We start from the raw sequence: 27,099 nt of genomic DNA on the forward strand, positions 1-27,099 counted from the left end.
CGTGTTCGATAGTAGTTCTGTTTTCCGTGGACTGGTTGCATTTGAAGCCTGACTGCTTGGCATCTAGTAGATTGTTCAGTGATAGAAAGGAAGATACCTGGTTGAAAACAGCTCTTTCAAGTGTTTTCGCAAAGAATGGAATGAGTGAGACAGGTCTATAACTGTCCATGAGCAAGGGGTTCAGTGTGTTTTTTTAAGCAATGTAGTGACCAGGGCCCGCTTAAAAGTGGATGGAAATGTGTTGGTGAGCAGGGAGGTGTTGATGATATGTGTCAGTCAAACAAACCAGGCTTTGAGGGGCAAACGTGCATCAAGTGCCACCCAGAGCCGGCGCCAGACCATAACTTACGGGGGGGCATGCGGCTTCCAATGGGGGGCACGCAATAAGCAACAATAACTTGCAAAAACAAGGCATTAAAACAACAAATACAGTGCAAGCACACACTCACACAACTGGTACAGTCTGTCAGCTCATTTCCCGTATAAAGTGCAGAAGATTACAAACTTATCAGTATTACCATAATTATGTTGCAATGCTGTTAAGTCTATAGCCACACTACACAGTTAGGGTTACGCAAATTAAAACAACGCTAACTTACCTTTAAAAAAAACTGAAAGCGGTGTGTGCGAACATAAAACACTGTCCTGTAGGTTTGAAAATTCTGCCTCGACCTCTAATATCCGAGTTTGAGCCAATCGGTGTTTGCATGAAGTCAGATGGAGCAGGCTGTGCTGGTTGGTTTTAAATGTTCTAATATCCATATTTTACACTATCCATTAAAGGTGCTCTAAGTGAATTCACACGTTTTAGACCATAAAACATTTTGTGTTACATACAGCAAACATCTCCTCACTATCTGATTGCTAACTGACTGCTGATCAAACTGTAAAAAAATTTGATCTCTGTAGACAGCCCAGGCTCCACAAACGGCAATAACAACAGAGTGGCCAAACCTAGCACCACAAAACGAAACAAAGTGTTCCAGCCAATAAACGACAAGAAGGATTTGGGGGTGGGGGTTGGGCGCGTTCATGAAAGCACGGAAGGGAGAGGGAGGGGGAGGAGTTAGCTACACTCCGTTTGTTTGAAAACAGTTCAAACATCAACAAAAAGTGACGTCACACAGATTTGCTTAGAGCGCCTTTTAAATGCCGGGAAAAAACACATTGCTAGTATCAAGTCACATTAATATGCTAAAGACGTAAAGACTCATGAGACGCCGCAATACAACCAATCAGAGAAACTGGTCTATTTTAATTTTAAAAAAAAAAAACATATATCAACTATATTTCCTCATTTGATTACATTAAAAGTCATGGAACATTCAATGATTAATTTATTTTAATTATTCTTGATATATATTAAACTAATAAAAAAATGTGTAGGGGGGCACAACAACCTATTTGACGCCGGCCCTGGTGCCACCTAAGTAACTTCAGTGTAAGTCAGTGGAGAAAAAGAGAAAAAATGGATGTCGGATATAAGTGTATCGTGCCCTGAGGTTTGTGGTGTAGAAAAGTTTTGCTAATGGGTTATGTTTTGTTGGTGAAAAAGTTTGCAAAGTCATCAGCTGACAATGAGGAAGTGGGTGGAGTGGGAGGGGGACAGAGGAGACTCAAACTCAGCACTAAACTAAAAAGGTGCGGTTATGCTTAATGACTTTGTGAATTGAGTTTAATGAATGTGATGACTTTAAGAATCTCTACTGTTTTTCTACATTTACATTAATTTGTTGTCATTTCCGCCAACACCCTGACATTTCTATCACCACACACATTGTTTTTAAATATTTAAAAGTTCTCATCACACATTAAAGATGTATCCACAATTTATGAGATCATGCTCTACTTACTATAAAAATTCAAGTTATTTATTTTCTAATATGCTCTTACCCAAACCAATATTAAATTTAAGAGTGTGACAGGTAAACAGTTTAGCTTTTGGTCCTTAGGGCAATTAATTCATCTCCCTGACAAATGTATAATTATTGTGCATTGTGGAAAAATTGTAAAACTACTTACAAAAATGATCTTAGACAATTATGTAGTGGCAAGTTATTTTATTTCAAAATAAGAGCTGTATATTGAGATGTGGTGGAAATGACATTTGTTCATTGCATGTTTGAAAAATCTAAAATATTACCAATTTATTGTAATCTAAGTTTGTCCTCTTACAGACCTTGGTGATTTTAACAACAAAGGTGAATAACAAAAATGTGCCATACAAGATGAATACATTGACCAAATCATAAATATGTGTGTGTATATAGTATTGTTATTTATATAGCGCTTTTCACAACTGTTTAATTGTTTCAAACCAGCTTTAAATTAATGAAAGCAAGAAAAAAACACAGAAAAGTCAACATATAATTTCTTATTCAATATGAGTCTTGACTGAACTATTTTTTAGTTGAAAAGACAGAAAAACAATCTTTTTAAATGCCTGTACAATTTAGCAATCAAAAAACACATGTAGGGTTTTCTTTTGGTGGTAGATTAGGATGAGAACAGCGCTCCTCCAGTGAGATTTCACTAGATTTTGGCCGTAGCTGTATCCCTTCTAGACACAATCCAGTGCAGCCACAGAAGGGATACAGCTACGGCCAAAAGCTCCTGAAATCTCGCCGGAGAAGCGCTGTTCTCATCCTTATTCTACCATTTAACCTAATTCTAAACCAAACCTTTCACGAGGTTTAGGCCGTAGATTTATCCTATATAATCAGAACCGCTGTTTTCATCCTAATCCTACCCCAAACCCAACATATCGCGAGATTTTGCCCTAGCTGTATCCCCTCTAGCCAGAATAGCATAGCGTCGTGGAAGCTAGTTCATCGGTTAGTTTACATACCAGAAATAAACGACAATGGGTGACCTTCGAGCGATTAACGCTTATTGTATCGTTTTAAATGAAATGACGCGTATTTTCGTTGATGTCATATGAGGATGAAGTGAGAGAGTAAACAAAAAACCATCCCGAGAACAGGTGAGGAGATGAAGCACGTGTGCTTCTCAACGATCACTTCATTCACTATCATTAACAAATACAAATCTATATTACAAAATATTTATAATAATATAAACACGAGCTTGTTTTGCTGTATTATTAAGGACACGAATAGACTTCCTAACATAAATAGCCAAATCTACAACACATAAGTTACGTCGTCATCTATGGTTGTCTGTTTGTCTTGTTATTTTTTCTCTCTCTTCCTGGTCGTTTATACATTTATAGCAGTTTATTGGTTTTTAGACCTGTTCTGTGTCACCACTGCCCAGCTGGTATGAACAGAGCAGATTTTGTCTATGTGGCAAACTAGCTAACCTGGGGTGCGTTTTCCAGTTGCTAACTTAGTTAGCTTTTTGGGAAACGCAACAGTGCTAACTGGGAAACCAGCTTCACCAGCGGCAACTAAGCTATTTGAAAATATAACAACTGGTTAAGTTAGATTAACCAAAACCAGATTTTACATGTTGCTAAATTTTGAAAGCTGGTTATTTTGGGTGTTTTGTCTATTACTGGATCTAAAACCACTACTGCATGATAAATTGTGATCAAATGAAACGCGTGCTTTACGTAAATATATATACATTCAAGACAATGTAATTTGTTACTAATGTTTTAATTCAAATGCATACAGTTCTGTTTTTATCTGCATAGTATGAGATATAAAAGTACTTACTTTTATATATAAAAGTTGATATTAGTAGTGATTATAACTGGCAGTAATAATAAATATTACATCTTATGACTATAGGGAAGTTAAACTTGTCTGTATCCCATTAAAAGCTTATTACAAATAATTTTTTGTGTATCTTATATTACTACAAATCCTTTGATTTAAATGTATTTCCATGTAAGTTTTTCAGGTCATTACTCTACAGGCTTTTGTTTGCTTTAGTGTTTTGCCCATCTCTAACCCAAACCGCTGAATGCCATTATTCTTGTGTGTTCACTTAGTTATTTTTATAAGTTATGGTTCATTTGACCGTGGGAACGGCCCTCTTTGGGAGTTGTTTCTCTAGCTGTGGGACAATATGAGACCATCCGAGCGTCGTATGACGTTTTCTCCATGCTCCCATATTAAAGACATTAACGTTATTTTTCCTTTAGCTAAAGTTATAGTGAACTTTCAACAACCTTCTAACTACTAAACTATTGTTGTGCCAGTTTTGTGGAAGTCAGATGACAAAATGCGGAAGAGCAAAGAATTAAAAGTGGGTGGGGTGGAATAAACAGTACTGGGCAAAAGTCTTACTCTATGTTCACACCACCGCCAGCGAGAGCATCAAAAAACACTCTGGGTGCCCTGCCCACGACGCTATAGAAAAAGTGTAATGGACGCTCAAATGCATTCTCTGAAATCTTCTCAACGTTTCCGCCATCCAATCGTTTGCCATCGTTTTCAACTCTGATTGTCGAAGCTCGCCGCCGGCTCTCATTGAAAATGAATGGCTTCCAGCCACTTTGACGCTTTCGCCGGTAGCGGTGTAAACGCATAGTTAGTCCAACACAACCAGCTTTTTTGACCTTAAACACATCTTGAGCTTTTCTGAGGAGACTGAAGTCATTCGATTAGAATAAGGCTGGATTTACACCGCAAAAAAATGCCCAATTCCGATTTGTTGCATGTATCCGCTTTTTTTGACGAACCGCTTGCATAATATTTAAAAAGCGACTCGTATGTGAAATATCTAAATCATACTACACTAAACACTTGGCAACTCCATTCAAGGTGGACATACTGACCTGGAACAGCTTAACCACAGAGGAAGTAAAACATTGCGAATTGCATGGACACACAAAAAATGACTATACAAGATTATAAAGCTTTAATTAAACTTCAGTGTTACTCCACTAAGAGGAGCCGTCGTGCTCCATTGTGTTGCTAAGAGTCATGTGATCACAGTTGGTGTCCACCTGAGTTGATATCATTTGCCAGCGTTGCAGTTTCTATGACACGTCTTGAGATGGGAATAACTAGGGCTGTCACAATGATTAAATAATCGTCTCATGATTTCAGATCACCGCAATGATTGCACATCTCTCTAAAAACACAAGGGGGAGCTGCAGTGCCCGTATAAACGAGACAGTATCAGATTATTTTTAAATATGTGTTATGTGTATTAATATTTGCTGCCAGGTAAAACCTTGCAAAAGATTAAATAAAATAATCACAATCATGTGTAAAAAATTATTTCATGAACAAACAAAAAAACTATGATAATTAAATGCCAAAGCAATAAAACAGACAATTAATCGTCAAAGCCCTAAAACAGTCATTAACCGTCACAATTTATTATACAATTAACCGTCAGACAAATTTCATAATCATGACAGTCCTAGAAATAACCGATCTGTCCGCTTACATTGCGGACGCAAATGCATGTATCCGATTCATATCCGATTTATTTACACACATGAATGAGTCCTGAAACGGAGAATATAAATTGGAGAATATCGCATTTTGTGCAAGTTATTCTTGCGTCCGTGGGTCATATTCGATCTGTGCCACTTCAGGGGAAAAATCGTAATTGAGTCACTTTAAACACGCAGTGTAAATGGGGGCTTAGAAATTAGGATTTTATTTTATTTAGGTTTAAAAGATCCTGCAATTGTCTGCTATTGCTCAAGTGGAAGGGCAATTTACCTTATTAAATACTTTATTTAGTTATGCCTTTAGTATGAACTATAACTCAGCTGTAGTACGGTTTGCTTTTAAAGATTATTCAGCTTAAATTTTGCATACAAGTTTTCTCTGTTTTATCTCTGGAGTAGGCTTACTGCCTTTTATATAAACTGAAAGAGCTTTATTTAACAATATTAAGTGATGTTTTTAGACCAACAGTTTTTGGGGTTTTTTTAATAAATAACTAGGAAAGTGTCAAGTGGGCACAAAATATCTGTTGTCGATCCCTTGCACATGCGCCGTTGTTTGCGCATGCGGACTAAAAAATCTACTGTTGATATGTTTGGTTTTTCGGGGCATGTTGCTATTTAAAGACTGAGATATTTCAGAGAAGCAACACTGATAAGCAGTCAGTTAAACATTCAGCGCTGTTACAGCTTCAGTTTGTCATGAATATAATGTCAAGCTTGGATTGTGTTTTTTATTTATGATTTGTATTTTGTTTGTTGAACAGATTTCACATTATGGACAACAAGACGAGCACAAAAGAGGACATCCCTAAAGACCGGTACGTCAGTGTGGATTATATTTTAGGCTCTTTAAAACACTGCATTTTGTGTTAAATATATTAAAATAACAGATGTAATCTCACTAAATATAAGTGATGTGATTTGTTTTTCTAAGACTTTCTGGCACTAAGTTGTTATTTGTCAGGAATGTTTGTGCGTTTTTATAGACGGACACTGATATTTCCTGTTTACTCTCATCTATCTAGGGGTTTGCTTGTAGGGATTATATTCTTCATCCTTGGGTTGGGAACGCTGTTGCCATGGAACTTCTTCATGACGGCCTCTATGGTAATGAGATGTGGAAAAACTTCCAAATTCAGAGAAAGATTCCTGTTCCTGTTGACTACAGTGCATTGATCTTTATTGATTTTTACTAATGGGTTAACTTGAATTATCATTGCCTTACTAGATATGACTTGCATGTGGCAAGTTCTCTCTTTTCTCCATATATTATTATTTTTGTATTCCCTTGCCCTGGTCAGTAATCTATTTAGGTAAATTCAATTATTATCATATTTAAATAGGTAATTTTATTGTGTGGTGTTTTTAAAATCTCTCTCTTTTTTACAGTATTTCAATAACAGATTGAACACGTCTGAATGGATTAATGGAACGATATCAGCCAGGAAGGAATATTACTTCAATAACTGGATGACTTTTCTATCCCAGCTGCCTTTGCTTCTGTTCACTTTGCTGAACTCGATCCTCTATCAGCGGTGAGAAGTTTCATTAAAAAAACATTGCCAAATAAAAGTCAAATTAAACAACAAAATAAAAGTTTAATGTAATTTGAAGGAATGTAAATTACGACAGTAAAATGTTACAGTAGTCCATGTTTGAATTTATTAAATGAAATATGTGCAGCACATTTTTTGACAAAGAGATAACAACAATAAATAATATATTTTTTAGATTGAATAAATTATTGCATGGTATATGAATGGGGCATTTTTTTTATTTTAATGAAGTCCAGAATACAGAAAATTTTTAACAAAAAATGTGAGTACAGTAATATAGGGTAGTTTCAAGTGCCTTGTTGCTTTTATAAAACAGTAGCTACATGATAAAATAATGTTTAAGTTGAGTTTCATAGTTTCTTTATTTATAACAGCTTCTGACATGTAAACTAAAGTTATTATTTGCTCTGTTATTATGTTTCATCTCTGACTGTTTTGTGTGTTTTGTTAGGTCTGAAACATGTACATCATGCTTCATTCACAATGCCAACAGTCACTGAGACCATTAATATTTGTCTTTCAGAATCTCAGAGAAGATAAGGATGGCAGGCAGCTTAATCTTCATCCTCATCCTCTTCATCATCACTGCTGCACTGGTGAAGGTTCCTATGGAGGAGGACCGGTTCTTCTCCATCACTATGGCAACCATATGGTTTATCAACTGTGAGTGAAACCTCATCACCTACTTCAGTCTTGAATTATTATTTGAAAAGCACAGATGACAAGCGCTAATGCCATCTCCATCAAAAATGAGATTGATATTCACCGAATGCTCTCGGCACGTATTATGTTCATTAAATGCCTTCGCTTCAAATCTGCTAAATCCCGACCTCGCACCATTCAGATTCTATTAAACACAACAATCGCTTTTGCACTTAACCTCTTAAGTGCACAAAAGATGGATATGATGAACAACCGTGGATCGCATTCAAACTTGAGTCCCTTGTGAGTACTTGGACCCGAATGTGGCAGCCACATGCATCACAGCGCCTCCAAATGTGTGCTTCAGTTTCTTCATTTTACATTCTTACTTTCATCCTTTGCAGTCTGCTAGTCTTTTGCATCTTTAGTGATTTTGCAGCTTTTTAAAGAAGTGTTTTTTTCCAGAAATGAAGGTTTTTGCCAAAAAGGCTTGCATGCACTTAGAGGGTTTTGCAACGAAAGACAGTCAAAAGTGCCAGTGCCAGACTAATAACCTTTTCATTGGCATTAAAGTGAAATGACTGAAACTAAACATGCATCTTAGCTCTTTATACTAATATACTGTGTTAATGTCCTTTGCTGTTTTAATCATATGTGTTTTCTTATCTTTCTCTGCAGCGTTTGGAGCCGTTCTGCAGGGAAGTTCGTTTGGTCTGGTGGGTTTGTTACCGCAGAAGTACAGCGCTGTGTTTATGAGCGGACAAGGACTCGCTGGAACATTTGCTGCTCTTGCAATGATTTTCGCCATAGCAAGTAAGACCAACACATGAGTTGGACAATACTCGATTATTTTTACTACACTTAAGTGCATTTTACAAGCATTTGCACTTTATCAGAGTGTCTAAAGCATTATCTTTCTGTTACATACTGTTACAATATGAATCTGCATTAATGTATGAATGTGTGTGTGTAACAGGTGAAGCTGACAGTGAATCAGCAGCTCTTGGTTATTTCATCACTCCATGTGTTGGGACTCTCATCACTCTCTTCAGTTACATGTTGTTACCCAAACTGGTGAGTTGAGTTTATTTAATTTCACCCTAGTAAACATTTGTCTGCAGAGTTTAGTAAAATCCACCAGTGCCTGTCATTCAGGACATATGGGGACATTCTCAGAGTTTTTGGGTTAGCGTATGTTAGTCTTCAGTCAGTCTATTTGCTTTGTATAAAAAGCAACAGTAATGTAATGTAATAGAGACGGCAGTTTAACTCAATGATGAATGTAGTATAATGTGTTTCTCTGTGTCAGTGCAGTTCCAGCTGTTTGTTTCGGGAAACATTGGTTTGCCCGGGCTCACACCAATGAATGGACGTCTTTCATAAAACACGAGCAGAACAGATTGCTGTGTAATTGCTTATAAAAACCAATGAATGCAACAATTTACACAGGACCTTCAAAACACTTTATCATATCGTAAGCAATATTGACATTACATTCATGCTGGAGTTTGTGTTTGTGTCGCTCAGTGGAGCCTAAAGACAAAACCATTTGAATATTAATGAAGTTTCACTGGCGTGCTGCTCAATGGAGACTCAGACAATAAAGACTTAACTGTTCGTTACTGTGAAGCTGCTTTGAAAGATGTTAAACTAAAGTGAAATCTTATGTGTCTGGTGTGTGCAGGAGTTTGCTCAGTATTACCTGAACGGGTGTAAAAGAAAGAATCACCAACCTGAGACGTCCAGAGAGTTGCTGTCTACAGGTAAAACTAAATTACATTTCACTAAAAAACCTCTGCTGTCAGTGATGAGATTTCATGTTAAGATGACTGTGTTCCTCAAGATGTTGCAGAGGTCTCTTTGAGGACGAATGATCCTTGTAATGGCTCTGTACCTAACAAAGACACAAACTGTGTAGATGAAGAAGAGGAGACTGGCACACAGGCTTTCATTGAGCTACAGACATCTGAAGAGTCGACACAGAAGAGCTCTGTCCTGCAGGTCCTTAAAAAGGTCATATACCCTATTACTATTAGATTATATTACTTAGGGGTGTAACAACACATCAATATGAATAAATGCGTCGATTAAATTTCTAAAGATACGATGCATCGATGCCACACATAAAATATAGATATGAGGTATCTTTATTTTGACACTCTCCGCATCCTTATTCCTTGACGTAACGTCCATCTACGCATTTCTGCCAAAGCGCACATTTTCATTTATTTTCGTGTAGCAAAATTCGCAATATAAGTATCACTCCCTCCAGGAAATAAACGACACCGTTGTTCTGATTACTGATGGATTTATTGCCTTGTCATCCATTTCCCTGTCATCACATTAACCGTCAATGAAAACCACCGTCAAACTACAGTATGACAATGTAATAGATAAACACGTTCACATAAGCTATAAAGAGGTAAATACAAATACATTTGGGAAATACAAACGCAATACACATACCTTGCTGGCGGCATATAACCAAGAGGGAATGAGTTCACTTGAAAATACCCGGTTCAAAACACAAAAATGAAAAACATCTTCTTTACTCCTTTGCTTAAAACACAAAAAGAAAAAACATCTTTACTTATTTGCTCAAAATACGAGTAACTCTTGTAATACACGAGCGGAGAAAAACTTCTCACCAGAACGTAAAACTTTACTGTTGCACCTCAAAAAATGTCTGTGTGCAACGCAAACGTACTTTAGTTCCTTGTTAACATCAACACTCAATATTCATGAAAAGACTTAACAAATATAACAAAACATGTTAAATGACAGAAATAATATGTATGATAGTTATAAAAAGAAAAAACAAACGAATGACGGTGGTATTAGTAATCTACAGTAGCAAATGCGTTTCCATCTCCCATTATTCGCATTTATTCAAAAACCACCTCAAGCGAGTGTAAAAACTTTTTTGCGAATTAATGGATTTTTATTCCAAATTTGGCGTTTCCAACTAGTGTCAGCAAGTGAATGCAATGCAGCAACAAAGCGGTTGTAGCAGCGAAAACACAGCGAAAGAGGCAGAAGACGTGACTTCTATCGGACGGAAATCGTGGCTATGGAAATGTTTTGTATTTGGAAAACGGATTGGACAAACAGATTGGCAGAAAACCTTTGCCAGCACCAGCTGAAACACTAAAGACTTTGACTCTTGCCACCATAAGCTTGATTTTATGTGACTTTTTATCCTTCATTATTTTTATTTTTAAAAATGTATTACAAATTATTTTCTTAGTTTGTTGTAAATGAGAGATTTTGCCTTTTTTTAAAGAGTAATTAAACGTCAATGTTATATATTTTGGTTGCATTCGTGAGTTATTAAAAATTGAACTGCTTAATGGTGTAGCGGAGGATTTTCTCGAATTTGAGAAAAGAACCGCATTCTCCACTTTAAAAAAAAAATGCAATTGCGCAACACTCCTGATTGACAACTAGGAGGACCAATAGTCTTGATGATCCACCCAGAAAAAGAAAATCCTACGCAATATTTTTAACTAGACACGTAATATTAAAGTATCAATAAATCAATCGATGTTTTACTTATCGGCAAATATTGCATAGCTGGTGGAGATAATCAATGTTATCGTATCGCAATGAACTGTCCAGTTTACACCCCTAATATTACTGTGGTTTATTAGTGTCGTTATAACCGTGTCACTTTCTTTCTTTCTGTCTCTGTAGATTTGGGTCATGGCGTTTTGTGTTACATTCGTCTTCACAGTAACGCTTTCAGTTTTCCCTGCAGTTACTGTGGACGTAAAGTCGGTTTATGGAGGAAATTGGGGTAAGAAGCACATACACGGCGTTATATTAGTGAGGACTTCTCATAGGCACAATGATTTTCATTCTAGGTCAATATTTACAACACCTTAACACTCTGGGGTTGACTAAACTCTTCATTTTTCAATCTCTCCACAAAGAGACTTAGATTACTCTGCTGATTTTGGACATACAGATATAATTGATACATCATTTTAAACGTTAAAATGTCTGTTTTTTTCTCTCCACTCCTAATAAAAACAGAATAATGTGATTTTTGCAAAATTAAGTAGTAGGAAAAAATATTTTGGGAGTATTGTGATAAATGACTAAGAAGATATTTTGATAAATGATTGTAAGCACACACTTGACGGTACCCATTAAATTCCATCATATTTTTTTGTTCCTACTATAGAAGTCTATGGTCACTTACTGTTGTGTGTTTACCATCATTTCTCAAAATATCTTCTTTTGTGTTCATTAGAAAAAAGAAATTCATACAGGTTTAGAACAACATGAGGATGAGTAAATGATGACAGGAATAGTTTGGCCAAAAATGATATTAAACCCATGATTAAGATGTCCGAGATGCATGTGTCCATCATTTTTCAGACAAACACATTTTCAGTTATTTTAGAAAATGTTTTAGATCTTCCAGTTGTTAACAGTATAGTTACGGGGTCCATGTCCTTCAAGTCCACAAAGAAATCCAAATGGCTCCAGGATGATAATCATAGACCCTCTAAATGGGTAATCCGCACGGTGGTGTTGTAGAAATATTCATATTTAAAACTTTATAAACGAAAATAACTAGCTTCCGATAATGCCGCCATCTTAGTTGCGTCCGCATTGAAGATGAGAGTGTATGCAGTTTTCGGAGGTTTCTCTGCTTCTGCTCTGTGCCCCCGCCCTCCACAGTTGTCATACGTCACTAAGAAAAGTGCGTACACTACGCTGATACTCTCTCCTGAATACAGAGGAGTCTTAAGATGGTTTCATCAGACGCACGTGCGTTCACGCGATTACGTGTCTGGTCAGAACTTTACTTCCGGTTTCTGTTTGTTTATTGGTCTGACTAGTTGCTAAACTGAACTCTTTAACAAATACCTTGTCGAAAATAACAAATATTTTGGTTTCGTAGGTAATCTATGTGTTGTTTATTTTGCTTGTTATAGAAATAAACTACTTTAAAGGACTTTGTTATTATTTATTCTTAGCGGAGTTTTCCGGAAGTTACGTGTTGACCACAAAAGCCGCATGTTTATGTTGTTACTGCTGAAACTGTCTATATACTAATCTGTATATAAGGGTTTGTTAATTACTATATAAAATGTTCTTCTTGAGTTCATTCTTATTTTGATTTTGATTTGCCATTCATGCAAAAACGCAAGCTGACAAACTTTGAAAACTCATGTTTATGTAAAAGGATCCAAATCTCAATTGTGTTTTTTCACTTTGTCTCTTTCAGAAAAATATTTCACCCCTATTTGGTGTTTTCTTGCCTTTAATGCAATGGATTTCACAGGCAGAACTGTCACAACATGGGTTCGGTGGGTAAGTAAATGATATATTTTATTAATCTCTTTATGAGAGATCGTGTCTGGATTGTCTTGCTATGTCCTCTTCACAACCTACGACATGTAAATGTAATCTCAAAACAATTAGTAAAAAATGTTGTAATATATACGAGAAAAGTATATGATGTAGTTTTACATGGCAAAATGTTTGTTAAAAAGCTTTGTAATGCATTTTAAGTTTAATATCTGTTGTCTCTTTTTTATGACGTGTAAATATTTGTTTATGTTTTCTGCAGCCTGGTAAAGACGGCTTGCGGTTCCCGGCTCTGGTGGTTTCTCGGTTAATCTTCGTGCCTTTGCTGATGTTGTGTAACGTACAGGACCGACACAATCTGCCTGTATTCTTCTCAAATGATGTGATATTTATCATTATAATGCTGCTGTTCTCTGTGTCCAGTGGATATTGTGTCTGTCTGTCCATGACCTTCGCACCACAGTGAGTAAACACACAATCTGGCTTTCATGTTGCAAATGTTTATACCGGTTAACTAACTTGATCTTTTTCCCATAGAGACAATATCTGTATCTCTCTTTCATTAAACCTACACTTAAATAATAATCATCATCATCAAAGCAGCTTTTTATATTTTATATTCCATACATTTAATTACTGAACAAACACATTAACTATAGACTTTTCATACCTAAAGCTTGAGTTATAGTTCTGGGTAGGACATATGCCATAAACTACACCTCAGTTTTCATTCATAATTTTGCATCGTTCTTGTCGACATGCCCCTGAAAGTCGCTCGTCATTTGCATAAAGTTAAACTTTTCCTAACTTTGTCACCTCGCTGGACACACCCACTTCATGTCGCCAATGATCACCGTCACTCGTGTCCCCAGAAGTCACAAAGCTTCCATTGAAATTAATTTGATCTGTCAAGACATACATATTGAGATACAAGTTTGATCGTTTCCTTTCTTTTTCAGATTGGTGGAACCTAAAGACGCTGAGACTGCCGGCGCGTTGATGACGTTTTTTCTGGCTTTGGGTTTAACGTTAGGAGCGGCTTTCTCATTCCCTCTACGTTTACTGGTCTGACAGAAAACACAATCACATCTTCAACAAACCAGTCGTAGTGATGTCTGTAGTGATGCTCATATGCATCTGTTATGCTGTTCATTAAGGAGGCATTAGTTGCGTTTTCATTACACATATTATGCCCATTTTTACAAGATGTTATACGAGTCTCAGGAGTGCCTAGAATACCCCACAGATCATTTGATATAGCATGTCCAGAATGACCCTATTTGGCTGGATAAAAAAAGCCTTTAAATGCAAATAAGCTGCTGCTTTTGTTTAAAAATAGATTTGATTTCTATGAATGCAGTTTGAGATAATAGTATCTTTAGCACTACAACATGCTAACCAAAATTTAGAAAAGCTTTTAGGTACAATTAACAGTCAGTCAGTGGCCGTGGCTTTATCAATGTGATGTCACATTAACAAGAGAATCAATACAGTGTGTGTACTGAGACTGCTTTAAATTAATGGGGATAAAAAAGAAGAGGGGGGATTTTTTCATTGTTGGGTGGATTGGTTCACACACATTTGTGTTCAAACACCTTGTAAAAGAGGATTTTGCATAATATGTGTCCTTGCAAAGTGAAATCGAAAATGCGCTACTCATCAATTTCACAAAAACTACATATATCATATGGTCGTGTGAGGTGTTTTATCTCGAAGTGCTCCTGCGGTAATTGATGTCATCCACCTGGTAGTCTAAAGAGGGCTGCATCAAGTCGAAATCATGTTTTCATTGAATAACATTGTATTCAATTCAGTTTTATTTATGTAGCACTTTTCACAATTGTTTGATTGTTTCAAAGCAGCTTTACATTAATAGATGCAGGAGAAAACACAGACAAATCATAAAACATAAGCAGCAGAATACAGCGGTTAAGATTAATCGCACTAGCGGGTTGAAAAAACCCCTAGGAGAAAAACCCTGTGGGAAAAATATAATGAAAACCATGTCATTTTGCATTATTTTTTAATGTTTTTTTCCCGTAAAAGTTATTCGCAAATCTGTAAAGGAAACCAGGTTAACAAGGAGGAGATTTATCTGGCAGCTTTAAGCTATCATAAAGGACCCTACAGGGCTCCAGACTAACTTTTTTCACTAGGAGCACAGTGGCCCCCAACTGAAAATTTTAGGGGCACAACCAGAAAATTTAGGGGCACACACCGTAAATCAACATGCAAACCAAATATTCACATTTCTACTTATTTCCACTGTATTACTAAAAAATACTTTGATGGTAGATGCAGAAAGTACAATGTGCTGTTTCAAATTCAGTGTCACATCATAAAAAATGGTCAAATATACTGGTCGCACATGTGCGACTTGATGTAAAATTCAGTGGCACACTCTCAAATTTTGGTGGCAAAATGCCCCCATTTGGTGGCAGTCTGGAGCCCTGCCCTAGATTAACAGAAATGTTACTGAGGCATAAGTTTAAGTTTTGCTGTGTGACCTCTCTAACATCGCATCTATTGTAACAATAGTGTTATTATTTATATACAGCATTCGAGCAAAACTTGTAGGAAGAAATGTGGTGACTGTAGTGAGGAGAGGTCGTAATGTTTCTATTCTGTTCAACACAATCAGTGCCAGTGTGATATTACCAATGTTTATCTACTTTGCTTTTATACTTTTCAATGCAAACATAACGGCATGAAGTCCGTGTCTTTGGAACGGCATTACCATATTTATGTATAATCTAAATCATCTGTCTTTGCAGACATGTACAGCTATTTATGGCACAATTTTATGAGAATCCATGGCCAGTGTCAGGGATGTGCACGAATGGGCGAATATTCGATCTGCAGTAACAAGCTATTCGAATGTTTGTTTTTAATGCGCCATTGCAGGGTTAAGGCTACTGCTCATTTAATGCTTTTTCACTTTATCTGTACTGTCTTTTACAGACTTTAATGTAAAATATACATTAAAGGTGACATAGAATGATTGAACGGAGTATTTATCCTTGTTCTGTGATGTGACATGTAGACAAATTTTTTTTGTTTGAGTCTGTAATGCCTTAGAAGCTTCCTAAAAACCTCTCTCAGATAGCTCTATTAGGGTGGGGGATTTTAAACAAGTGGTTTTGCACCTATTTGGCCCCCCCTACTGGCTTAACTTGCAATCTCATTTCTGATTGGCTGACTTTGCTGCCACTCAAAAAATGTAGCCAATTATTTTAAAGTGGAAGGGCAGTTAGATGCCTGTGATGTCATAAGCATCAGTTTTTCAGATTGGGCCGTTTTCTGGCTGACATTTCTAAAAGAGGAATTTCTATGAGACTGAGATGTTTAGCATGTTTGGCACTTTTTGTATGTTTGTGAATGAGGGTAGACTACAGACAAGGAAAAAAATTTTTTCATTCTCTGTCCCCTTTAAAAATGTATTTGTATGTATTTCTGATTGTTTTGGCAATTCAGATTGCAGACAAATCGAAGTATTTAGAGTTTTAACACCTGGTTGTTTGTTTTTGTCCACCAGCTCACGTGTTATTTAAACGTGCTGATTCACCGCATCACCACATCATGAGAGATTTGTTAGCTTCCTGTTATATTGCCGACTTTATTTGGTTAAAACAAAGCTAAACGAAACAGATAAAACAATATAAACAAGACTATATTTATGAGCTCAAAATTCGAATATTATATTACTAAAAAATGCCCATCCCTAAAAGACCCGCGTTAAATCTATTGAAGGCCAGAAATATATTCAAGTATACAAACTTGGTTGAGCTGTACATGTGAATCTCCGTACACATTTTACAATGCAGCAGCGTATGAAATCAAATGAAAATGCTTTCTGAAATGATACACTGCTATTTATTTGGTCCTGTTTATACCTGGTATCAGAAGTTTGGTTAATCGGATCACAAGTGGACAAGAGAGATACATTCACGTTTACACCTGCTATTTTAATTTAGTATTCAGTAAACATACTGCACAGAGTTATGTACATGTAAGAGCTTTCTCTTAATATTTCAGCGCAATTGATGAAATAAGCTCGCGCAATTTTTCAAACGCTCGCAAAATGAAACTAATAAAAGACAGCTTTAGTTTTGATAGTCTAAAGATCTCGCTGAACACCTTGGATTAATGCTAGAAGTCATGTCTAATGTAAAAACATTGTGCTCGTACATTACATAAGATAAATGAGCAGAGAGTAGGCGATCTCTTGTAGATGCTTGAACACATACGATCAAATGTGCGCGTCAACAAAAGCAATCCGATCGAATGTGTTTCGAAAGTAGATGAGCTGAAAACGTTTTACATCTGTTTACATCCGTCTTTAGCGTTGTCCACTTCTGATCCGATTGACCAAAACACATCTTAATGTGCCGTACAGAACTCAGGGTGTGGTGTGAATGCAAAACACGCCATATGAAGTGTATCATATATATTCATGTCAGCCTTTGTTTAAGAGAAACTGGTACACTTTTGTTGTATAATGATAAATATGTTAACTGTTTGTATGCAATCACATGCTGCCTTCACCCATGTAGTCTACTGTACAATCTGTACCTTTTATTTCGGTTTGCAGTGCATTCAACTTTGTGTCATGTGGATTTTGAACCAGCTAGTATTTATGTTGAAGTTATTTGGTCACTGTGTTTGTGTGTGTGTGTACGGTAAATGATCAAACATTATACTCTGCAATGTACAAGACGAGTGCAGTTAAACGTGAGTCTGTAAGAGATGAATGGGTTTACAAGATCTTCAAGGGTAAAAAATGTTACAGGCAGCTTTTATTTTTTCAGATCCCCAATCATTTGCCCAAATTAGAATTTTTTAATAGAAAAGACATCAGTAGTGCTTCACTTTTGTAGAGTATTACTAATATAAACTAGATAGAAGTAGTGTTTTTAATATAGAGTGGTTTAGTTCATAGGGGGTTTTGGTAACTATTAAAAACTGACAAGTCACCCTGATGCAAATTACGCAACAGAGGTCATGCTTCAATTCATTGCTGTCAACTATGCGAGGTAATGCCATTGTTTAATAAACATGATGTTGTTTACATTTTTATGTACATCAATCACATTTTAATATTTGGCACAGTGAATGTTACTTAAGGATTTTAAAGGGATGAAAATTCATAATAATTATGTGGAGTAGAGATGTATAGTTAACTTTGTTACAAGTTTTTACATGTTGCTATTGTAAGAGCATTTTACAATTTCACAATGCTGTCAATTTTTTTTAACATTTGAGCATTTTCATGTCATTTCATGGCATTTTTTGCATGTTGTATTGAAACATTATTAATAAAACACATTAGGTTAAGTTTTGAAGTTCACTTTCATTCTTTAATTCGTAGTGAAACCCAATACTGTGTCAGAAAAACAATTGTGCAAACAAAAGTCAGCATGAATACCAAGTGTTTCTATATTACACAAAGGCAAAACTTCATAAAATTCATTAAAATGCCCTCAAGAAAAACACTTCATACTGTACACGTCAGCACATTATTCATCCTACAATTTTCACCTTCATAATTCCGCTTTGTCTTCATAAATGGCATACATTTTATTCTGAGTTTAATATCAGGAAAGATAAAGTCTTCATTAATAAAATACTTAAACTGAACTTACAATTCTGTCCTACTGTCATTCCAAACCTGTATGACTTTCATAAAATGTGAAAGACTTTTAAAAGCCTTAAAAATAAAGCTAACTAACACTAGTCTTGTGCACGTTACTCTGAAGTTATCGTGAGGAAAATGTTGTTTAAATCCTGACGCATTAAAAGTCTTTCCATCTTCTGTAGCTTTCATTTGTGTGGTTTGAATATCGTGACAAGAAACAAATAAATTTTGTTTGCCATCACTGACAAACATGACTAAAACTTGAGTAAACAAATCTGAATTAGATACATTGTGATGTAGAAGTATTTTTTACATTCATATACCATCTTGCCAATTTATTTTATAGTTCTTGCTTACATATTACTATAAAAAGTGTTTGATAAACACATTTGTCAGGAACCTGGGGCCTTATTTATAAAATGCTGCATAGAAACCATCTTAAATTTGAGCTCACGATCATTTCTCAAAAATGCGCACGTGTGATACATGGAACGAACGTACGCACAGAAAACGCACATTTCCCTTTCTTTAAGATGTGTAATCTATAAATCGCAAATGATCATTAACTTGTGCGCAGCTGAGCAGTTTCAGATCTCCACCTTTGGTTTTCTTCAGAATGCCGACAGCCTCCTCATGAGTGACGCCTTCTAAACTTTGACCATTAACAGCAACAATCTGATCTCCACGTTTAAGTCGGCCATCCTCTGACGCTGCACCCTACACAAACAAACACACACATTATATATACATCATACACAGATCATACAATATCTGTGAATTTACACGAAAACGTTACCTTGCTGAAAACAGTTTTCACATAGATTGGCAGGTCACCGTGCGGGCTACCGAAACCCCCGACAATACTGAAGCCCAGCCCATCAGGTCCTCTCTCTAAACTGATATTCTTACACTGCGGAGGACTAAAAAACAAACATAGAAAACCTGTCACTATGACATTAAGACGGTGCTTCATGAAAACAACTGACAAAGACAAGTGAATCGAGAAAACGTTTTGTGGGTACAAACCCGAGGTCATCGTGAAAAATAATGCTGGCTGTGAGTCCTACCGTCTGTTCAGATGACGGTCCGGTCACTGTCGGATCACCGGAAACAACCTACAGACATGACAACCTCATTCAGATCAGCTGAACTCAGATCAGGTGTTGTGTTTACCTGTAGCTGTATGAGGCCTGTTGTGTTCTTCAGCAGTGAAACGGCTTGATTGTGAGTCATTCCTTCTCCACTGTGGCCACAAATACACACAATCCTGTCTCCAACCTAACCCACACACAACAGCTTTAGACCTTTAAATACTGGGACCAAATGTTTTAAATCGCAGCAGAAATCTTACATCACACCTGAAGTTTGTTTGTCTGTGCTGCCAGGCCGCTGGGATTCATCAATGCGATAAAGATGGGCACATTTCCCAAAGACTGCCCACCCCTCCAGCTATACTGATGCCCAGAGTATCAGTCGGACCCTGACACAAACAAACAATTACACAACATCCTCCAAACAAAAATGACAATCCTGAATCAAATTGCAAACATCCCAGCAGAATGACATGAAAAGCATTCAGGTGGTTTATTTGGTGTATATTTTTTGTCTTATGTTTATATAGCCAATGTCATATCACATCTAAACTCAAGTCTACCAGCATACGGTTCATAATCTCGGTCACCTTTGTGAATTCAACCATCCTGATATCTTGGTCCACCACTGTCAAAAAACAAAGTAAGAGACAGATTGATAATACATATCAGAATATAAAACATGAAGCATTTGTGAAAACATCACTGTGTTCTTACGTTCATGAGTTTCCTCTGCGTCTTCCTGTGAAGCCACACAGCTGGAATATGAAGGAACTTTACAGCTGCCCGTCTCACTGACCTGCATTCAAAAACAGAGAGAGAGAGACATGAAACCCATGTGATGAGAAAATGAGAAAGAGAGAGAGAGAGAGAGAGAGACATGACACCGATGTGATGACCAACACGAGAGAGAGAGAGAAAGAGGATTATTCTCTAACCTGACTGCTCTGAGACAGACGACGCTCAGAGTGAATCGGCCCCGCCTTAAAACGGCCCACCTCCATTCTTATTGGACCAGAACAACTCTGACAACAGAAAAAAACTTTATTAATAACAAGTTTGTTTTTATGGGTTCATCTGAGATGCTGAAAAGGATGTTAGATGCTGAAAAGTAGCAATTCATTATCATAGGATGCTTGGATGTTTAAGTGTATAACACCTTTCACACCAATCCCAGAAAATTGCCAGAGTGCCTTCTGTGTGAACTAGAGGTCTTTTCGTGTCCAAAGAAATGTACCCGACCCGAAATGACCCGAATCACTTTTTAACCCAAACACGACATGCATTAATTTTTTTTTAAAGAAAGACTTGACCCGAGACAAACCCAACAAAATTAGACCCAATCCTGACCCAGTGGCAATTTTTTTGAACCAATATGTGTGCAGTCTGCAGCAAGAAAGAAACACTGGTGGCCTTGCATCCAATTTGTCCCGCTGCTCCTTTTATTTTCATTTGTTATGTGATGGACAACACCGAGGTAACTGTTAAAATGTGCATTTAAAATTGATTGACAGGTCTGTCTCAATGAAAATTAACCAACCGCCAGCCACACGATGACGCAAGCAATCTTGGCAGACAGAGGAGGGGTTAAAAAAGGACTGGATAGTTTGGGTCTTCACGGGTCTGTTTGGCAAAAACATATTCATTTAAAATTTTCCGAGACCCGATGCCGCTAATATACCTGACCCATGTCTGAAGCACACGTGAAACTTTTAGACCCGAACCCGCTTGGGTCTCAGGCCGGGCCTCAGGTTTTTGGATCTAAGTGGACGCAAACACATCCCGTAATTATTTCTGGGGTCAAGCCCATAAAGGGGACCTACTGTAGTAGCATTGCCCTAACATTTACGAAACATGTCCTGTGTGAACAAAAGCAGAAAATATAGGGTAGGGGTCGTGATGCTGTGAGAATGTGCGTGTCTTCCCAACAACACAGTTATCATTCAGATCTTTGACACAGGGTTTTAAATGTAGACCAACTTTTACAACGAAAATGTCTGCAAACTGGAATAAGGCAGAAATCAGTGAGCTCCTCACTAGCGTTTCCATTACACTTCAAATTAAAGAAATTGAGTCGGCTCTGATAGCCCTGTGGTTAGTGCGCCGACATACACTCACCGGCCACTTTATTAGGTACACCTGTCCAACTGCTTGTTCACGCAAATTTCTTATCAGCCAATCACATGGCAGCAACTCAATGCATTTAGGCATGTAGACATGGTCAAGATGATCTGCTGCAGTTCAAACCAAGCATCAGAATGGGCAAGACAGGTGATTTAAGTAACGTTGAACATGGCATGGTTGTTGGTGCCAGATGGGTATTTCAGAAAATGCTGATCTACTGGGATTTTCACGCACAACCATTTCTAGGGTTTACAGAGAATGGTCAGAAAAATAAAAAATATCCAGTGAGCGGCAGTTCTGTGGGCGAAAATGCCTTGTTGATGCTAGAGGTCAGAGGAGAATGGGCCGACTGATTCAAGCTGAGAGAAGAGCCACTTTGACTGAAATAACCACTCGTTACAACTGAGGTATGCGGAAGAGCATCTCTGAACGCACAACACGTCAAACCTTGAGGCGGATGGGCTACAGCAGCAGAAGACCACACCGGGTGCCACTCCTGACAGCTAAGAACAGGAAACTGAGGCTGCAATTCACACAGGCTCACCAAAATTGGACAACAGAAGATTGGAAAATGTTGCCTGGTCTAGATTTCTGCTGCGACTTTCGGATGTTAGGGTCAGAATTTGGCGTCAACAACATGAAAGCACTCTTTGGGCCCATTAGAACAATTTGCGTGGCGCAGTATGAAGTCAAACACACCCCTCATTACGTTTTAATTGCATAACATCGTTAATAGAAACACTTAACTTTAAGAAAATAATGCTAAGGTTTTGTGCAAATCTTTAATTGAAACGCAAGTACTATTCGCGCACCTAAAAGAACCGCGATATCATGCGCTAGTGTATGATCGAATCAGAAAAATGCACAAGAGTGTTGTTTGTTTATTGTTTTAGTATTTTGTAGCACCCGTCTCACATTAAATATTGACTTAAATATTAAACAGGATTTCTTATTCTGTGATGAGGTCAGATGTAATATTCACCTTGAGAAGAGCAGCCACATATTCTTGTGTGGTACATCGGACATCTTCACTGTTAACAGAGAGAATCTGATCTCCCTGCATCAAACGGCCATCACTCTCCACGATTACACCCTTCACAATGTCTGATACAAAGACTCATTTCTGACCTCAAAACAATAAATAACAGTCAAAAACTCTACAAGCCAAATGTTTTTTTTTTGTTATATGACACAGAATAGTTTGGAGATGGAGATGATAAAACAATGATAAACTTAAAGCGTTAAAACTTTCAAGCAAAAGTTTTTGTGTTAAAACAGAATTCAATTAGGTAAAATCAGCAAAAACTGCCTCAGACTAATTTTGGTGACAGACACCTATTAGCCAGACCAGCACTATATTAAATTTTCCTGGTTTTAAATGTTCTTGTACCGTCTTCCCAACGATGCTGAGCCCGAGACCTTGGCCTGGTTTCTTCTGAAACTCAACAGTCATAGTGTCCCACAGTTCCTCCTCCTTATACTGGCCTTCGTCTCTGAAGATGGTCAGCCTAACCTGCTGTGGTGTCTGTCGTAAAACATTGATCGCCTCGTCGTGGGTCGCCACGCGCAAGTCTATACCATTTACCCGTCCGGCATTAAAAATAGGGGGCAACAAGAAGTTATGAAGAGATGAAGCTCATGGGAAGTCTGTTTCAAAGTCATGACTAGTGTGATGTTTCACCTCCAGGATCTGATCTCCTGCCCAGAGCCGACCATCTTTAGATGCAGCGCCCTCCTCATACACCTCATGAATTATTATTGTTCCCTGGACACAAAAAGCAACATGAACAGATTTAATGTGCGTGTATAAGAGTGTTACCCAACTAAAACATGACTGTATTAACTTAAGTTTACGAACACTATGTCTACTATGATGTGTATTCACCAATAAAGTATCACAGCTGCCCACAATGCTGAGCCGGAGTCTCACAGCCGGGGATTATGGGACACATGTTGAACATCTGCTTGAACTTGTGACCAAAATAAATATCATTACAAAAGATCAAGTTCTGATTTGTGAACAAAACCCATTTGGATTGACTTTACTTACTTCTAAACGGCTCTGTCTCGGATGTTAAAGATGTCAAAGATGGACAGGTTTGAGGGCTGATTCCTGAGTCTGATCCTGAGCACATTTGATTGGTTGAGGAGGGCTGGGGGCGGGGTCAGAGCAAGTTCCTTAGTTTAGGGTTTTTATAACATTGGCGTTATCACAAACTTTTCACATCTGACCATGACATAAATGATTTAATTATATAAAATATATGCAAATGTATATACAACTACAACACCGTTTTGGTATACTAAGAGAGTTTTCAGTCTTAAAATGCTATCACATGACCTGAAATACGGCACACAAGCTTGCAAAGATTATTACAATTGTCCAAGGGTCAAACACTGGGTAATATCTTGCATTGTGATCCCTTACAAAATGAACCATGGTTTCACTACAGTTAAACAAAAAACCTGGTTAGTAAACCATGGTTACTGTAATAGACCCTGGTTAAATTTCATAAAAGATTTAACCCATTAAGCTGCTAAGCAGAAATGTTTTGGCTAACTGGCCAGTAACTCCACTATATGTTGATTGTCAGATTCATACCCTTGCTACTGGTCCATTATCTTCCACATTCTGATTCATCCATCCATTTCTGTTGTTATCTTTCCTTCAGGATCACACCCACCTCTCCATCCTCCTATCATCCATAAGAGAGAGAAACAAAGATCAGTGTAGAGAAGCTCCACACATATACAGTAAACTCCATCTCAAAGAGTTTAAGATGTTGACTTTCAAGTCCGACTGATATCAAACTTTTAAAGTGCATTTAGATATACTCAGAGAGTAGGAGAATCAAACATATACTAAAATTATAAGTGTACATAAAAAGCATGATCTGTTTATGTGTGTTACCTCTGTGTTTATATCCAGTGAGTCTGTAAACTCATTCATCGGCCCAACAGCCATTTGACTCAAAGCATCTCTGTTCCTGAAACACACAAACACATATCATCATTAACATGTTTTTAACACGTGACTTTAGATCAGCACCTTCACCTCTGACATACCTTATGAAGATGATTTTGACCTTCGATGGGGTTCTCTTAATGATGTCTGAGGCATTTTGATGACTGCGGCCGTACAAAACCTGACCATTGATCGATGCCCACCACAGACAGACTCATACGAGAGAGGTCTCTGTTCCCAGCCAGACTCAAACCCAGACCTGTACGACCCTTCTCCAGCTCGATCAAGTGCAGTTCACCCGGCAAACCACCATAGCGCTCTCTTACCTTCTCTTCTCACAAACAAACAAAGTACATTAAAGACACTGTAAATGAATCTGTGAAGTTCTGCTGCCACCTGCTGGTCACTTAAAAATAAGATTTACCATTTAAAAATAAAAACAAACATTTTCTTTATAAAAATTTATCTTGGTCTTGTTTGCATTTGACACTTAAAATACTATATACGCTAAATTGTCTTTAGTTCACCTTTATGTTGTTCCATCACATTTACATTATTTTCTTTCTGAATGGAAAACAAAATAAATATTTTTATAATATAATTCTGCTTATAATTGTATTTTGCATTTCACAGACAAATTCAAGTCATAGAGGTTTATAATGAGATAAAGGTGACTAAATTAAACTTTTTCGTTTGCGTGAGGTGGTGTTTGGCGCCCTCTGGTGTTGACTGTGTGTTAATACATATAAGACTCACTCCAGCTGTAGCCGTACTCATCCTCCTCTTCTTCCTCTTCATCAGTATCAGGGGTGAGACAGTCAGGAATCTCCATCACAGCGTCTGTGTCTGTCTCACCGATCTGTGGAACGAGGATGGCTGTCACTGGAGAGATGTTTCCAGTCTCACAATTCAGCTGTTATCACAAAATATATATTTTTAATAATTAATATCATTAATTGAGAATATTAATACTATCTATAGCTCATTATTTAGCACTCCATCTGTCTGCACAGCAACCCACATAACAGTATCAAGTCCTAAGACATGCTGTCAACATTTACTCAACAATTTACTCAACAAAAACTACTTCAATTCTTGTCTTCATATAAAACAGCACATAAATCATATAAAACTACAATTACGAGACATTTATTTATGTATTATTTACCTTCTTTATTTCACGGAAGAAATATTGTCACAGGGTGACTTTTATAGGGCGGAACCAAAAGCGTTGGAGATTGGTTCCGCCTGAAGATGGTTTCCGCCCGGACCCAATTTTTAAAACATCTCTACTTCCTGGTCTCCCTGACAACACACATTAGGGATTTACAAGCAACAGCTCATGATTGGGAGAGGTGATGAAGATGGGCAAGATAAATAGATCTGTAGGGAGACAAAGAAGTGGTGTTGATTTTCGGGACAAGTCCCGCTCCGCCAAGGGCGGATTAAACGCCCCCTCCTTAGAAGGCGCCGTTGATCCGGGGATCGCTGAAGCGAACGGAAAGAGTGCGGCCGAAGGAGCCGAAAGAAAGGAGTGGAGGCTGTTTATAAAGGAGCTGTAAAGACAAAGAGGCAGTTTTGTCAGTTGTTCAGTGGGCCGTTCGTTCCGTTGTTGTTGTTGCCCTGCTTTGCAGTCCGGTAAGCGCAGGAGTTCGCTGTGAAGTCGACAACGGCTGGGATTTCGTTGCTGGTACGCTCTGGTGTCATCGAAGGGAAGAATTGGGCCGAGTCACGCTGGGAACAGAAGGATTTTATAGTTGCTGGAATTAAGAGCGAGAGGAAGAGAAAGACACAGGCTGAGTATATGATGCATTGAAGGCTCTTTGGGAAGCGAGCCGCTTTGTGTACATTGTTGATGTGTGTGTGCTGTTGTTAGCAGCCGACTCACCGTGAGTGCACCGAGGAGAACGGTGGATGTGGATTTACATCGGGGTGAAGAGGAAAGCATCTGCCCTACGGAGGTAAACAAAGGAAAAGGATCGTCAATATTGTGAGCAGTGTTGGGTGTAACTAGTTACTAAGTAATTAGTTACTGTAATTAAATTACTTTTCACTTAAAAAAGTAAAGTAAGGGATTACTCTTATTTTTCTTGTAATCTAATTACAGTTACTTCTGATGTAACTAAATACTGTGCATGGACTCTAAAACAATTATGTATACTATAATACAATAGTGGATTTAACATGGTTTAAGTTTACAATTCTCACTATTAACTGGTTGATTTTTAGCTTTAATATTAAAGAGATGCTGGCTGTTTATTAATACTTAAAAGCACATATTAATGCCTGATTCTGCAAAACCTTAATCTATGTCCTTAACCCTCCCCATTTCTACCAATACTTAAAATTAACAACTTCTTTAGTATTAATAAGCAGTAGTTGGAGTA

General features: G+C 37.5%; 3 protein-coding genes across 4 annotated transcripts; 1 reads left to right on the forward strand and 2 right to left on the reverse strand.

Annotated features, from left to right (window-relative positions):
* The first annotated feature begins 2,769 nt into the window (after positions 1–2,769).
* Positions 2,770–18,146, forward strand: LOC129417364 (equilibrative nucleoside transporter 2). 2 transcript variants are annotated; one of them, XM_055172029.2, is made up of 13 exons: positions 2,770–2,983; positions 6,142–6,195; positions 6,403–6,484; positions 6,767–6,912; positions 7,457–7,596; positions 8,254–8,388; positions 8,552–8,649; positions 9,260–9,338; positions 9,419–9,588; positions 11,269–11,371; positions 12,815–12,900; positions 13,160–13,359; positions 13,857–18,146. In XM_055172029.2, exons 2-13 carry the CDS (start codon positions 6,152–6,154, stop codon positions 13,966–13,968), a joined length of 1,395 nt encoding a protein of 464 aa, XP_055028004.2. In that variant the 5' UTR covers positions 2,770–2,983; positions 6,142–6,151; the 3' UTR covers positions 13,969–18,146. The 2 variants fall into 2 exon arrangements, with proteins under 2 accessions (XP_055028004.2, XP_055028066.2); XM_055172091.2 differs by lacking the exon at positions 2,770–2,983 and adding an exon at positions 5,954–6,036.
* Positions 18,147–18,242: 96 nt separating this feature from the next.
* Positions 18,243–20,420, reverse strand: LOC141353274 (multiple PDZ domain protein-like). Its single transcript, XM_073859738.1, has 7 exons — positions 20,341–20,420; positions 20,214–20,251; positions 19,891–20,012; positions 19,706–19,810; positions 19,559–19,647; positions 19,329–19,452; positions 18,243–19,249 (listed from the first exon to the last, which is right to left on the reverse strand). The coding sequence occupies exons 3-7, from the start codon at positions 19,930–19,932 to the stop codon at positions 19,061–19,063; spliced, it is 549 nt and encodes a 182-aa protein (XP_073715839.1). The 5' UTR covers positions 19,933–20,012; positions 20,214–20,251; positions 20,341–20,420; the 3' UTR covers positions 18,243–19,060.
* A 2,641-nt stretch (positions 20,421–23,061) lies between these two features.
* LOC141353275 (multiple PDZ domain protein-like) lies at positions 23,062–25,726 on the reverse strand. The gene is made up of 6 exons (XM_073859739.1): positions 25,469–25,726; positions 24,814–25,043; positions 24,659–24,734; positions 24,350–24,443; positions 23,633–23,900; positions 23,062–23,512 (listed from the first exon to the last, which is right to left on the reverse strand). The coding sequence occupies exons 1-2, from the start codon at positions 25,542–25,544 to the stop codon at positions 24,850–24,852; spliced, it is 270 nt and encodes an 89-aa protein (XP_073715840.1). The 5' UTR covers positions 25,545–25,726; the 3' UTR covers positions 23,062–23,512; positions 23,633–23,900; positions 24,350–24,443; positions 24,659–24,734; positions 24,814–24,849.
* Positions 25,727–27,099: the final 1,373 nt, after the last annotated feature.

The sequence above is a fragment of the Misgurnus anguillicaudatus genome, chromosome 21 (assembly GCF_027580225.2).
Source record: "Misgurnus anguillicaudatus chromosome 21, ASM2758022v2, whole genome shotgun sequence".
In the NCBI taxonomy this organism is placed as follows: domain Eukaryota; kingdom Metazoa; phylum Chordata; class Actinopteri; order Cypriniformes; family Cobitidae; genus Misgurnus; species Misgurnus anguillicaudatus.

Excerpts from the sequence above, each read along its gene's own strand:
- LOC129417364 (XM_055172029.2), top strand. The coding sequence starts at position 6,152 with ATGGACAACAAGACGAGCACAAAAGAGGACATCCCTAAAGACCG. Across the intron at positions 11,372-12,814 it reads GGTTTATGGAGGAAATTGGG|AAAAATATTTCACCCCTATT; the intron begins GTAAGAAGCACA and ends TGTCTCTTTCAG. Across the intron at positions 13,360-13,856 it reads TCCATGACCTTCGCACCACA|ATTGGTGGAACCTAAAGACG; the intron begins GTGAGTAAACAC and ends TTTCTTTTTCAG.
- LOC141353274 (XM_073859738.1), bottom strand. The coding sequence starts at position 19,932 with ATGAATCCCAGCGGCCTGGCAGCACAGACAAACAAACTTCAG. Across the intron at positions 19,811-19,890 it reads CACAGACAAACAAACTTCAG|GTTGGAGACAGGATTGTGTG; the intron begins GTGTGATGTAAG and ends TGTGTGGGTTAG. Across the intron at positions 19,250-19,328 it reads TGAAAACTGTTTTCAGCAAG|GGTGCAGCGTCAGAGGATGG; the intron begins GTAACGTTTTCG and ends TTGTTTGTGTAG.
- LOC141353275 (XM_073859739.1), bottom strand. The coding sequence starts at position 25,544 with ATGGAGATTCCTGACTGTCTCACCCCTGATACTGATGAAGAGGAAGAA. Across the intron at positions 25,044-25,468 it reads TGAGTACGGCTACAGCTGGA|AGAAGGTAAGAGAGCGCTAT; the intron begins GTGAGTCTTATA and ends GTTTGTGAGAAG.